The 14008-nt window shown below is 38.8% G+C and overlaps 2 protein-coding genes across 2 annotated transcripts in view; one reads left to right on the top strand and one right to left on the bottom strand.

Moving 5' to 3' along the window:
- LOC134657173 (armadillo repeat-containing protein 2) overlaps positions 1 to 1433 on the bottom strand; it is a 29776-nt gene extending 28343 nt beyond the window's left edge. The window contains exon 1 of the mRNA XM_063512727.1: positions 1359 to 1433. The gene's annotated coding sequence lies outside the window, so the exon portion shown is untranslated. The remainder of the gene's footprint in view (positions 1 to 1358) is intronic.
- A 5237-nt stretch (positions 1434 to 6670) lies between these two features.
- Positions 6671 to 13179, top strand: LOC134657172 (zinc finger protein 892-like). The gene is made up of 5 exons (XM_063512725.1): positions 6671 to 6836; positions 7901 to 8059; positions 8809 to 8943; positions 11004 to 11117; positions 12925 to 13179. Exons 1-5 carry the CDS (start codon positions 6705 to 6707, stop codon positions 13177 to 13179), a joined length of 795 nt encoding a protein of 264 aa, XP_063368795.1. The 5' UTR covers positions 6671 to 6704.
- Positions 13180 to 14008: the final 829 nt, after the last annotated feature.

The following is a 14008-nucleotide window of genomic DNA, read 5'->3' as shown; positions in this document are numbered from 1 at the left end:
GTATTGAAAATGACCCTAGACCTGGCCGGCCTGTAGTAGCTACTTCACAAGAAAATATTGATAAAGTGGAAAAACTTATATTGGAAGATGGTCGAGTGAAGGTAAAATCTATAGCATATGGTTACTTACCAATCTCTCTATTGGTACCGTACATGATATTATACATGACCATCTTAATATGTCAAAAGTAAGTGCAAGATGGGTTCCGCGAATGCTGACTCGGCTTCAAAAAGACATGCGTGTAGCTTGTTGTTCCGATTTTATTGACCTGTGCGGTGAAAATCCTGATGAGGTGCTGCAAAGAATAGTTACTGGAGATGAAACCTGGGTTCATCATTATGACCCAGAGAGTAAACAAGAGTCCATGCAGTGGCACATTAAGGGTTCAGCTCATCCCAAGAAGTTCAAGGTCATCCCTTCAGCTGGCAAGGTCATGGCCACGATATTTAGGGATTGTGAAGGAGTATTACTAATCGATTATAAAGAAAAAGGTGTAAATATCACAGGACAGTACTACGCTAACATTCTACGTCAATTAAAGGATGTAATTAAAGAAAAGAGGCGAGGAAAGTTAACCAAAGGTATTCTGCTTCTGCATGACAACGCCCCCGTCCATACTGCTCATATTGCCAAGGCAGCTATTGTTGAATGTGGGTTTAAAACTGTTACTCACCCACCGTATAGTCCGGACTTAGCCCCCAGCGACTTCTTTTTGCTCCCCAATCTTAAAAAGGATCTGCGTGGAAATAAATTTTCCGACGATGAAGCATTGAAGGCGGCAGTGGAGGAGCATTTTTACACGAAAGATAAAAAATATTTTTACGAGGGATTAAAAAAAATAATTGATCGATCTTTTAAGTGTATGAACATAGGGGGGGAGTATATTGAAAAATAAAAATATCAAACTTTTCGTACTTGTTTGTTTTCATTCTTATACCGAGAATATTTTGAACACCCCTCGTATGGAAGTGCGATTAACATGCTCTATACGGAAAAAAACAACAACAAAACTACTAGGTTTTTGAAGAGCACGTTAAATAAAAAATAAATCTAGCTCCTGCTACCTTTATTTACATTGTAAACCTGTATTTAAATTTGTTTTCTTTGTGGTGCAATAAATAATATATATTTCCTTACTTACAGACATTTATTTAAGCGGGAAACAAGGTTTACCAAACCTTACAATAGTTACAATAGCTCAGCGGCATTATACGCAACCTATTCAAATCTAATTTTAAATCTTTACACTAAAAGAAAACACTTAGGCTTCCCTCGAATCAACAACGAAAACTTACACATTACACTCACAACAATTAAATCAAATAAACTAACCAAATAAATGTAAACAGAGACAGTACCTAAAATTGTTAACACTGTTGTTTGTTTACGTTATTATGAAAACATGCCGTAGCGGGTGCTACGGACGGGGTGCTACGCGATACTGCCGCGTAGGCTCGTAGTATCGTAGAGGGGCCAGAGCACAGAACAAGTAGAATGGCGATGCGAGCAGGGTACGTGTCGCCGCCGGTTATGAGCAAACGCTCGCATGCTAATACTCGCCCGCGCTGACCGAAAAACGTAAACATGCCTTTTGCGCCACAATAACCTTCAGATTAAGAAGCCAGACATCATATCTGTCTAAAGGTCACCACGCACACAAGTTTTTACTACCGTTGCGCGAGTGTTAGTAAATGTAGAGAGGAACGAGCGGCGACACCGGTTCCGATACTAACTGCGCGCGATAGCCATTCTAACCTCTTTAATATGTTCTGTGGGCCAGAGTTGTTCAAATGTTTTGGAGTTTGGATAGGTAAGTACTGTAAGTAGTATTCGTAGGGTAAATGTTGGAAGTGAAAACTTTATAATACCTACTCGCGGTGCATTTCACACACAAACAGTGTATATGTCGAGTATCTAATACAACATCAAATATTTAAAGATCGAAACCCGCTAGAGGTTTCACATTTCACCTGGTTCACCTGGAGTTGAACTAACCTAACTCTGCAGTCTTTGCAGTGACTTACAGACCAATCCGAACGTACACTGATATCTGAATCACATTTAACTGATGTCATTCAGCCCTCTGTTTTCTATTTAGATATGTCTATGGTACAGTGGGCCAAGAAAGTGGTCTACCAGTTTTAACAAAAGTTTCTGCGGGATCTAACGATCGCTAAGGTTGACAATTGTCACTGACATAATATTAAATCGACCTTGTTGTATCATGACGTTCAAACGAACCTCAACCGTAGGGTGGTAGCCCACATTTTTGGCCGACTGTACGTTTAGAATCGGCTAAAATGCAATTTCCCTGATAACAGAGATAACCTTGAAACCACGGATCTCAAGTGCTGTTTCCGTTTTATCTCAACAACGTATCGAGTGAGCTTATCGATGGTATAGGTTTAATCAAACATTGTAATTTCACTATTCTGATATACCCTATACGGATATGACGTAGGTACACGTATGGCCTTCAACAATTGTAACCAGCCACCATATAATTATCACTTAAATCAGTGGTTCCTAACCTGGGGGTAATTAACCCCGTGGGGGTAAAACTGGTATTTTACGGGGGTAATAAGCTAACCTAATATAACAATACAACAAACGTACAAGTTTTATTTTTTTATTACCATTGGGAGGAGGGGTAAAATCAGATTCCCTAATAGTTAGTCATAGGGGTGACCGGACTGAAAAGGTTAGGAACCACTGACTTAAATCCTACGAAGTAATACCTAACCTAGGTACCTATTATAAAATGTGAATGTTTGTATGTTTGTTCCTCCATCGCGCAAAATGGAGTTTTCAGAACATAGTGTACCCATGTGGATAAGTGGTGTACACGAAGAGAGGCCTATACTCACTGTGAGAGGCCTATGTGGGCGACTGGAGGCAAAAACGATGATGATGAGTGTACCCATTTAGCGTGAGTTGTGTTATTTTTTTTTTTTTATTTTTATTTTATTTATTCCAATTTTTTGGCAGTTTTTAAGTCTATCTCTCTTAGTATCTTATATCTTTAAAGGTTCCGCCACACAGGTGCGTTTTCCGGGCGAGGCGTGAGCGTTTTATAGGTATGTAAAAGCGGCGCGCCCCGCTCACACCCGCCCGGAAAACGCGCCTGTGTGATGGAACCTTAAATGAGCAATTCTTGTTTACTTATTTATTTACATACCTATATATTTTGGGGATCTCGGAAACGGCTGTAACGATTTCGATGAAATGTGCTATATGGGCGAAAGATCGATCTAGCTAAGTCTTATCATTGGGAAAACGCAAAGCTCGGTCTCCCAGATATTGATTATTTATCTAAGCATTTTTCGGGCAGAAAAAATAAACTCCTATACCTGCAAATCCTGCAAACTTTGCATTTCTATTGTACGGCGAACAGTGGTAGATAATTTCATGGAATGCTCCTAGACCGAGAGCACAGTAATTAGCCTAGTCCCGTGAAGTAAGCTAGGCTCGATCGATGCATCGTAGGGCGTCGCTTGGCGACGAGCCATTGGTAAACAAAAGATAGGCTTCTGTTTGGCCCGTCGCCAAAGACATATAAATTGTGACTTAGGTACTTTGAAAATCGTATATTGTTCTGTCAATCGAAAGAAAAATGTGGTAACTATGTATGGGCTGCATACAGAGTTAGTTCGTTTTAACTTTGAGTAACAGAGTGGGAGATACGAGATTTTTTCAAAGTAGGTAGTGAATATAATTATGACGCCCGTGTGTAGTGGTAAGCTACTATCATATGCTTAAGATGAAAGGAGACGACCGGTTCTCCACACAAACGTAGTCCCCATTTTCCTCTCTGGATATCGTTATAGAAAGTATGTTTAAGTACCTACTTTTGTCTTTTGTCGTTGTTGGTTTGACTTTAGTCGATTTTTTTGATAAAGGTTAAGGAGCGAAAAACACATTGCATACAATGCATACAATTTTTTAAATGCACCTAACTCTTCGGTTTTGCGCGGTTTCGGGCGGTCGTCCACTTTCGTTTTAATATTTTAGATACTAAAGCTAGTGGCTCTGTGAACTGTACCGTCTGTCCCTAAACCTTGCGTAACTAGGTGGCCTCGCCATTTGGAAAAATTTCCAAAAACTTAATCGAATGAAAAAAAAACCGGCCAAGTGCGAGTCGGACTCGCGAACGGAGGGTTCCGCACCATCAACAAAAAATAGAGCAAAACAAGCAAAAAACGGTAACCCATCCAAGTCATAGAAGGTAGCATCCTATAGAAGTGGTCTACGCGTGCCTCCGTGAGGGACAAAACATATAAATTCGACCAATCATAACGTTGCATTGCGACGCTATGATTGGTCGAATTTATTTGTTATGGTGGGCAACAAACGAATTCGACCAATCACGGTGGTCACTTTACGGTGGGGAATAAAACAAGATGTGAGACTGTGACAAGGACAAACAATAATAGCGCTTTCGCTTCTACTCCTACTGAAAGATACATAAGACTATCCCGTTCTGTCAGTTATCCCCACCACTCATGCCCAATCCAGTTATACTAGATTCATGATCCAAGTACTGACCCCGCCCGACGTTAAGTTAAGCACTTCGTTCAAAAATCACGTTTGTTGTATGGGAGCCCCACTTAAATCTTTATTTTATTCTGTTTTTAGTATTTGTTGTTATAGCCGCAACAGAAATACATCATCTGTGAAAATGTCAACTGTCTAGCTATCACGGTTCGTGAGATACAGCCTGGTGACAGACGGACGGACGGACGGACGGACGGACAGCGGAGTCTTAGTAATAGGGTCCCGTTTTTACCCTTTGGGTACGGAACCCTAAAAATCCATAATTATAATTAACTGTTTAGAATGAGGACCTACGCGAACACTGAAGTTCGCAAATTGCGGGCATATTCCACTTTTACTCCAACTAAGGCGTAATTAGAATGACAGAGAAAGATGCGCAAGCCTATAGACGCTTTTGTGCCGTAAAATTCATGGCGCTTACGCATTTAGGTCGCGAGATTCAAACTCCGCTTCTATAGCTTGTTGTCAAAACAACAACAACTCATGGCGCAAAATACTGGTCCTCTGTGCCCGTTCCATGCATAGTAATAAATGTAATAATAGTTCAATGATTGTATACTTTGGTTAATACCACAGAATAAATAATAATAGTACTAAGTACAGAAGACTCTCTAACAAAACGCGTCTGTTACGATCAGCACAGATATGGGCGATATGGCCGTTAGGTGGCGACAGCGCCACGCGCGGCTTATGGCCAAAATTGGGGCCGAACGGATGTACTTTTAGCTACCTGTAGCAAAGCGACGAAATCGCGGAGTGAGACACGTCTGTTAATACTTTAATACCGAGTCAGAGATATTATGTTGATGTTTTTTTAACAAAGTAAGTTAAATACATTTCTACGGATCTTTAAAATAGGCAAACTATGCTTAGCCTTAGACTAAATTAACATATATTTTTAAACAGATAGGAACATACTTTTAAGCTACCTACTACGTACCTACAAAGCTCGTACCTTCGCTGTCTACTTTTCCACGTTTACGTGTAGGAGTCCAGCCTAAAACTTTAAATCAGTTTCTAATAATTCACAAGCATTGTAATTTTCACATTTCCTTAATATGATTTATTGTTTTACGGTAAATTTCGTAACGCAGAGCCAAACAGCTCTTAGGTTGACAATGTTGACATTGAGTGATGACATGACATTAACAATATAATAAAAATATAGAAATTCTGGTCTAAAAGGGTTTTATCTAAAAAGGTCCATGCAATGCCGTTGACCAAAGACTAGTTAATACCAATTAATACGGAAGACTGGCAACCTCCATACAATACCCGCGGGTGTACCGCACATGCCTTATCAAAATAAATCATCATTGTAAGTAAGTATAGGTGGCATATAGACTATTTTTGGCATAAAGGCAACATGAGAACTTCCATACATGCCTGACCAACTGTAATACAGTCATAGGGACTATTTACCTCCCGGTAGTACTAAAAGCTGAACAGACGGGTGTACAGGACTGCGACCTAGGACCGTTCAAATATCTCTTTCTCGCTCTCACATAGAGCTGCGTCCTTAACGGACGTACGGCGAACCACCTTACACACGATCGAACAGGGCTCGGAGCGGCCCATGTTGGGATCTTAAGGGGCCAACTGATTAACAGTCCGCCGGACGATATCGGCCTGTCAGAACAAAAGTTGACAGTTCCGAACACCGCACGTTTAAATGACGCAAATGGATACCCGTGTATTTATTCACACGATCCTTTTTTATCAAGCGTTGTTGGTGTTTGGATTCTGAGCGTTAGCCGTTAAATCATTTTCGCGTGCGGTGCGGAACTTCTAACGTCATCGTTAGGTTTTAATGCGACGCTTTGTAAACTTTCTTGTATGAGGCCTTAACGTAGAAAACCCCACAAAGTAAGGGCAGTACCCGTGTGCACCTAGCGATTGTAGCGTGTTAAAGCTTTTGTAATAGTCTCAACACACAACCGCACCATACCAGGTCGCGCTGTGGTGCAGTAGTGTGAAATGGCTATAAACATCCGTCACAATGACATTTAGCAACTGTCAAAATGACAGCAGCAGCAAACGGCATAAATAAGCAAAATAAAAATATATGGCATGATTGGAAACTGGAAAGTGTTGTCTTGGTACTCTTGATGACAAGTTTTATTTAGTTGTTTTGTGATTTAATAAGAATTATGAGTACCGAGGCACCGAGAAATCTTTTCTTTTACGAAATATGCAGGCTGTGCCTCGAGAACGCCGGCGCCACTGATGTGTTCGAGTCCGGAGAGTTCCTTGAAGACATTTTTGCATGTACAGGTGTGAAAGTAAGTCGCATTGTGAAATAATTTGCTTTCAAAAACCCCCAAAATGTCGGTTTATTAAAAATTACATAGTTTCTGTCGGTGTCAGTGTCAGTTCCCATAAATATGTTTTAGTGAAAAAGTGATAAAAAAGTTAGTAAACAGTCACAGACAGATGTACTACGCCGCCTTTCTAAACTGGCTTTTCAAGGCCAACATGCTCTGCTGAGATATATGAATAAGTGCCTTAAGATTGCAAATAGCGAACTGTTATCTGGCCTGGGCCCACCGGCTGCGTGTGCGTGACTTGTACGTGCGCGTGCAGCGTTGTAGTATACAGATCCTTATGAGAGACGGCACACCGCTTGCGTGACGTGTGCAGCTCCAACACTTTAGCGCACGCGCACGTCACGCACACGCAAGCCGGTGTGCACAGGCCTTTAGGGTTTATTTCTGATATCTCTTTGATATTCATTTTAATATTTATATGATTATGTATATTGTCCTAAGGCCGATTTTTTTCATATCTCATGCTCTGAAGTGGGTCTCAACCAAACTAATACTAGAACCTGTTAAACCAATACTAGAATGATATCATATCAGTAAGCTGTCATTCATGCTGATGTCCTACTTGCACTAATACTTGTGTGCCCAATATCAGAATGATTCCAATATCATTCTAATATCGGTTTGATGTAAGTGTTTGAATTTGCCTGTAAGCCTTTTAAATAGGATTCATAAGAAACAAAATGAATCAATGCCCCTGTGTCATTGACATAGATATCTAGAGACTGGCTTTACGGGCAATAATAATGAGGCATGATAGGGGCCAGTACAGCGGTGTGAAACCACTACAACGCGATTGGTTGATGATTTCGCATCACGCGCGCGATTGGTTGACGAGTTCGCATTACGCGCCCTATTGGTCGCTACTAGTTGCGTTAGACTGCACGATTGGCTGGAATTCGTGAGTAACACCGCTGAACTAGTACCATTTTTAGTGCCCCCCATTAGCCCGTCCTTAGATATCTATGTCAATGCCCTGTGTATTTTGCCAGTATCAATATAAATATGCTGTTTTATTTCAGCTTGCTCATGCAGATAACTTACCACACAAAGTGTGTACAAAATGTCTAGATATAGTGAAAAGCTCAAAGGAGTTGAGAATACTTGCCAAGAAGAATGATGCACATTTACGCACTTTATTTGGCGATGTTGATTCTGACGCTGAAACTGTTATCCTTGAGGTATGTTTGTTTTGTTCCATAAAAAATACATAATAACCTTTTCTCTTATTAAAAAATTCAACTGTAGGAGACACTATACATCTCTAAGGATAATTTGATAAACTAGTTTTAGTAGTAGTAGTAGTAGTAAAACACTTTATTGTACAAAAATCTGAACAAAACAGGAAAAATAACATTCGTCATTAGTATAAAGGCGAACTTATCCATCCCTTTAAGGGGTCTCTTCCAGTTAACCTTTGAGCAATTGAGGGAGAATTGGAGACGGTAGACATCCATACTGTACCAACGGCGCAAAAAAGGAAAAAAGAAAAGAAATGAAAGAATAAAAAAAATTGTTTTTTCATAAATAGTTTTTTCAGAGACATTTACAACTCTAATGATGTTTGTTTTAAACTTCTGACTTCTGACATGCTAATGCTTGGTAACTTACCTATATTCAACAGTATATAATACAGAACCTGCAGAAGTTACTATGGTAGCTGCCATACGCGTCAGCCCCAACAAAGTAGACCTTTTTGTGGACATTACATTAACCCTCATTGAATTCTAACTCATTGCCAATTGGAATAGTATTGGATTTTTTTAACACACCAATTTAACCCTTCATAAGGTATAGGGTATTCAAAATTAATCCCTGTCACTTTGAAATAAAGTTCAAAATCAGGTGGGAAATATATTCCCTCTGCCTTATGAAGGCAGGCCGGCAAGTGTATCAGGATTATTCCGTAAACTGTGGTTTTTCGTTGCAGCCTAGCACTCGGACAACCCATGACACTGCATCTAAAGCAGGATCTGAGACTTCAGAAAGCAGTAGACATCCTATAAGCTCAAAAGAGAAATTAAGTGTTCTCCTACAAGAAGGCGAAGTAGAAAACAGCACTAAGGTATATATACTACTAGAGTTAGACCAAGCTAACTCTGCAGCGTATTTGAAAACACAGCATAGAAGTGTGTTTGAGGCCTAGCCAAGATGAGAATAGGGTATTTGACACATGTTGAATTTTACAACTAAATCTAGTTTAATAGATAGAAAATGACCAATTTATCACAATACATTAAAAATTTACAAAATATATGAGCTTAATAAAAAAATACAAGACCTTAAAGTTTAAAAAAAAATTTTTTTTTTGCTTTCAAATAGGAAAAAAATAGTGATACCATTCGATTTCTTACATTTTATTTAAAAAAATATTGTATAGCAACCATATACATAAACGCAATATTTCACCGAGAAAATTGCAATTTCCTTGTTGAGACAATGGGTCCCATACAGACATTTGATCCTCAAAACAAACCTGATCGACTGATACCATTCATAAAAAAATGTCAAATACCCTATTGTTGACAGAAAACAACAATAATACTCTATGGAAGTAGCCACGTGACTTTTCGGAGCATCTATCATCCCTATACGATTATTAGGGTTCCGTACCCAAAGGGTAAAAAACGGAACGCTATTACTAAGACTTCGCTGTCCGTCCGTCCATCCGTCTGTCTGTCACCAGGCTGTATCTCATGAACCGCGATAGCTAGACAGTTGAAATTTTCACAAATGATGTATCTCTGTTGCCGCTATAACAACAAATACTAAAAATAAAATAAAATAAATATTTAAGGGGGGCTCCCATACAACAAACACGATTTTTTGCTCTATTTTTTGTTGATGGTGCGGAACCCTCCGTGCGCGAGTCCGACTCGCACTTGGCCGGTTTTTTTTCTTTTCGTTTGGAGTTTATCGATGTATGGTTTTCATTTTGCCTAGGCCCCCCGATAGGATACTTCAGGAATGCTTTTTTACACAACTGTTCCTATGTAGTTGTGTACGAAACTGGTTTCGAAATTAAGTAAAAATTCAAACTGGAATGTCAAGTTGTGTGACCTTCCAGATGACGCTTTATTTTCAAACTTAGGCTATTCCAGTTTTTAGGGTTCCGTACCCAAAGGGTAAAAACGGGACCCTATTACTAAGACTCTGCTGTCCGTCCGTCCGTCCGACCGTCCGTCCGTCTGTCACCAGGCTGTATCTCACGAACCGTGATAGCTAGACAGTTGAAATTTTCACAGATGATGTATTTCTGTTGCCGCTATAACAACAAATACTAAAAACAGAATAAAATAAAGATTTAAGTGGGGCTCCCATACAACAAACGTGATTTTTGACCGAAGTTAAGCAACGTCGGGCGGGGTCAGTACTTGGATGGGTGACCGTTTTTTTGCTTGTTTTGCTCTATTTTTTGTTGATGGTGCGGAACACTCCGTGCGCGAGTCCGACTCGCACTTGGCCGGTTTTTTTTACCTTAATATATGATATGATTGATATGATTCCAATCATCAGTCATTATTAACTTACTTACTTGGCTGGCACGATGACCCAAAATGAGTCTTGGCCTCCCACACAAGAGCACCCCAGAGTGGAGTAATTATTAATAGTCATTAAATGTTTGCAGGCTATCCCTGTGTTTAGACAGACAATAGTGTTGAGGAAAGATCTATTTGCACCATCATCTCAAGCCACTTCAGTAAGTAAACTATATGATAACCATCCTCCATCCATCACTACCATAGAGAAATAAATACATAGATTGCTCACTCCATACATGACATACATCAGTTTTAGTACCAAAAAGACTATTAGCATCTAGCATCAAGTAGCGGAACTATCAGTACTGCTACTGACAATAGACTGCTTGACAATAGATGTAGCAGTACTGATAGTTCCGCTACTCGATGCTAGATGTAGACACTGAAATTAATAGTCTAACTGATGTATGGAGTAAGCACTCTTATCTTATTATATTCCTCTATGTCTCACTACATAGTAGGTATAAAACAAAGTCGCTTCCCGCTGTCTGTCTGTCCCTATCCCGTCTGGACTCCACTTTAATTGCCGAAACAAGAGTGAATGTGATAAAGGTATTCATGTAAATTACATTACATTTTTCAGAGTCCTACTAAAAGGAAAAGTCCAGAAAGAATATTAAAAGTGAAAGTGGAAGAAGAAAATCGATGTAAACGGAGCAAGACAGGAGATAATGATGAAGTCATATTTCATTGCAATGTAAGTATAGTACGTGGAAACAACAACACTCTTAACTGTACATCGGTGGACCTTATTTTACAAAAGGCATTAAGGTCCACCGATGTACAGTTAACAGTGTGGATGATACTAGATAATAATGTAGGGAGGAAAAATTACTAGCCGCATGAATCTAGTATTTTAACTGGATAAGGCATGATGGGTGGGAGAAATGAGCGAACGGGATAGTCTTATGTATCTTTCAGATCTTGTGCTACCTGAATCACACTTTGCATTCTATAAGAAGAGCATCAACCATATCGCAATCAAAATATATAATAGCCTTGACGTAAAAATTAAGGATTCCAGTAATGTTAAGGAGTTCAGTACAAATCTTAGGACATACTTAATAAGTAGACCATTCTATAACTTGGACGAATACTTTGGTAAGATATTTGATGATTAACATAGACCTTGAACACACTCCTTTACTTTAATTTTTAATTGTTTTAGACTGTTATTATTATTATTTGTAGAATTTTCTGATGTCTTGTATTAATCTGTATAACGTCATCAATTTCAATTTTAATTATGTGTTATTTATTATCCATATTTTTGACATGTTATGTTTAAATTGGTCTGATACTGTGTATCCACTACTGCATGGACTCTTCCTTATTTGCAATAAAGATATTGAGTATTGAGTGAGTATTGAGTATTGAGTAGGAGTAGCAGCGAAAGCGTTATTATTGTTTGTCCTTGTTACAGTCTCACATTTTTTTTTATTCCCCACCATAAATTAGTATGGGTTATGGTGGGCAACAAATAAATTCGACCAATCATAGTGTCGCATTGCGTATGTTTTGTCCCTCACGGAGGCACGCGTATACCACTTCTATAGGATCCTACCTTCTATGACTAGCAGGGACCCGTTTCTCAAAAGCTTGTAACTTGTAATACAAGTGGAAGTCCCTTTGTAACAAAAGCTGTCAAAAAGTGAGATCCGCTTGTATTACAAGCATTTAAGAAACGGGCCCCTGATCTTTGGTAGAGGATAACATACATGTGCGAAATAATTAATTTTTAGTTTTTTTTATTAAAAATTATTGACTAATTCAAAGGTGTATGTAAAGTCCATACCTAATCTGCTTTACATTTCGGGGGTAAGTTTATGTCATGAGGAAATGTCAAACAAGTTATATTATAGGTAGTGCCATCGAGCTGATCCGATGATGGGAGACAGGAGGTGGCCATAGGAACTCTGCGATAAAACAAAGCAACTTAATTGTGTTTGGGATTTTTAGAAGTGTCTCGACGATTATTAGTTGCCTATGGCAAGAAAAGTACAGTCTGCAATATTTGCCAAACACTTGGGCGCCATTCATTTACTACGTAAGGCGATTTAGGGCACGGAGGGGGGGAATCAAACACTATTTTTTTCTTACAAGGGGGAGGGACGGGGTTTTCTTAGTTCTTAGTAGTTCTTACGTAAGATCACAAAGATGCCATTTTTTTAATTTCTACGAAATTATGACGTTTTAAATAATAGGTATGTACTTCCACACTATGCTATCAAACACGGTGCAGAATTAGCTTAAACAGGCTCCAGTACATTCTTCATTATTTAGGTTCATTCAGTTTTTAGGTACATTCATTCCAAAAACGATTTAAAATAAACACTAAAACAAATCAAACGCGTACTCATTTTTCCTTTAGATTCTTACGTAATATATGATAATATAGGGGGGTCAGCCTATACTTATTTTTTCTTACATAGGGGAGGGAGGGGGTCAAAAACTGCCAAAAATCGTCTTACGTAATAAATTACGCCTTATTATTATTATTCCAGGACTGCGACAAAAGCTTTGACAAATACAAAAAGCTATACCTACACCAGAGATTGCATAACAAGAAGATCTTCTGCCCCCTAGACGCCTGCGGCAAAAAGTTCGCCACCAAAGGCGACATGGAAAAGCATATCCGGACACACACGGGGGAGAAACCATTTAAGTGCAAACAATGTGACAAGAAATTCGCGCAGCGCGTAAGCTTAAGGCAGCATATCTCGAGCTTACACAGCCCTGATGAAGATGATGATGACTGATAAATTACATTTATTATATTTAGAGATTTTCTTTTAAACTCGCGTTTGAACACATTACCTCACATTTATAGGGGTCTAACGCGAAATTTATTCAATTGACATTTTGCTGGGACATCAGTTAGCCGCTACCACGACCAGTGAAACCTGTGTCGAAACGTCGGTAAATAAAGGTAATTGAATAAATTTCGCGTTAGACCCGTCTATAAATGTGAGGTTTAAATATTTTTTATCATAAATGTGTTAAATTTTAACTTCGGTCTAAAAAAATGCTTACCAAAAGGGTTTTCGTACACTGAACCGTCTGTTGCTATCTCTATCACACGCGCATAATAGGCTACATGACTAATTTTCATTTATGGTATCAATCGATCGGGTTTGTTTTTAGGATCAAATGTCTGTAAACACAAAAGTTAGAAATTGTAGTCAAAGGCCGACAGTCGCACTTCACTCGCGAAACGCCCTATACAAAACGGCAAGGGAACGTGACGTCAAGGTCTCTGGGAGCCCATCTTGTAGTATGGACAAAACAAGAAAATTGCGTTTTTGTCGGTGAAATATTGCGTTTATGTATATAGTTGCTATACAATATTTTTTTGGATGAAATGTAAGGAATTGAATGGTACCCTTACTTTTATCGTTTTCGGAAGTTTAAAAAAAACTTAAATTTTCAAAGTTTCAAGTCCTGTATTTTTGTAATTTTTCAATATTTTATTTTAATATCCACATTATTGTGATAAATTGCTCGTTTGCTATCTATTTTACTAGATTTTGTTATAAAATTCAACATGTGTCATCATCCCTATTATATTGCTGTTCCGCCCATGATGCC

The sequence above is a fragment of the Cydia amplana genome, chromosome 19 (genome assembly GCF_948474715.1).
Source record: "Cydia amplana chromosome 19, ilCydAmpl1.1, whole genome shotgun sequence".
NCBI classification, from domain to species: domain Eukaryota; kingdom Metazoa; phylum Arthropoda; class Insecta; order Lepidoptera; family Tortricidae; genus Cydia; species Cydia amplana.
This window is presented reverse-complemented; position numbering and strand designations above follow the sequence as displayed.

Excerpts from the sequence above, each read along its gene's own strand:
- LOC134657172 (XM_063512725.1), top strand. The coding sequence starts at position 6,705 with ATGAGTACCGAGGCACCGAGAAATCTTTTCTTTTACGAAATATGCAGG. Across the intron at positions 6,837-7,900 it reads TTGCATGTACAGGTGTGAAA|CTTGCTCATGCAGATAACTT; the intron begins GTAAGTCGCATT and ends GTTTTATTTCAG. Across the intron at positions 8,060-8,808 it reads CTGAAACTGTTATCCTTGAG|CCTAGCACTCGGACAACCCA; the intron begins GTATGTTTGTTT and ends TTTTCGTTGCAG.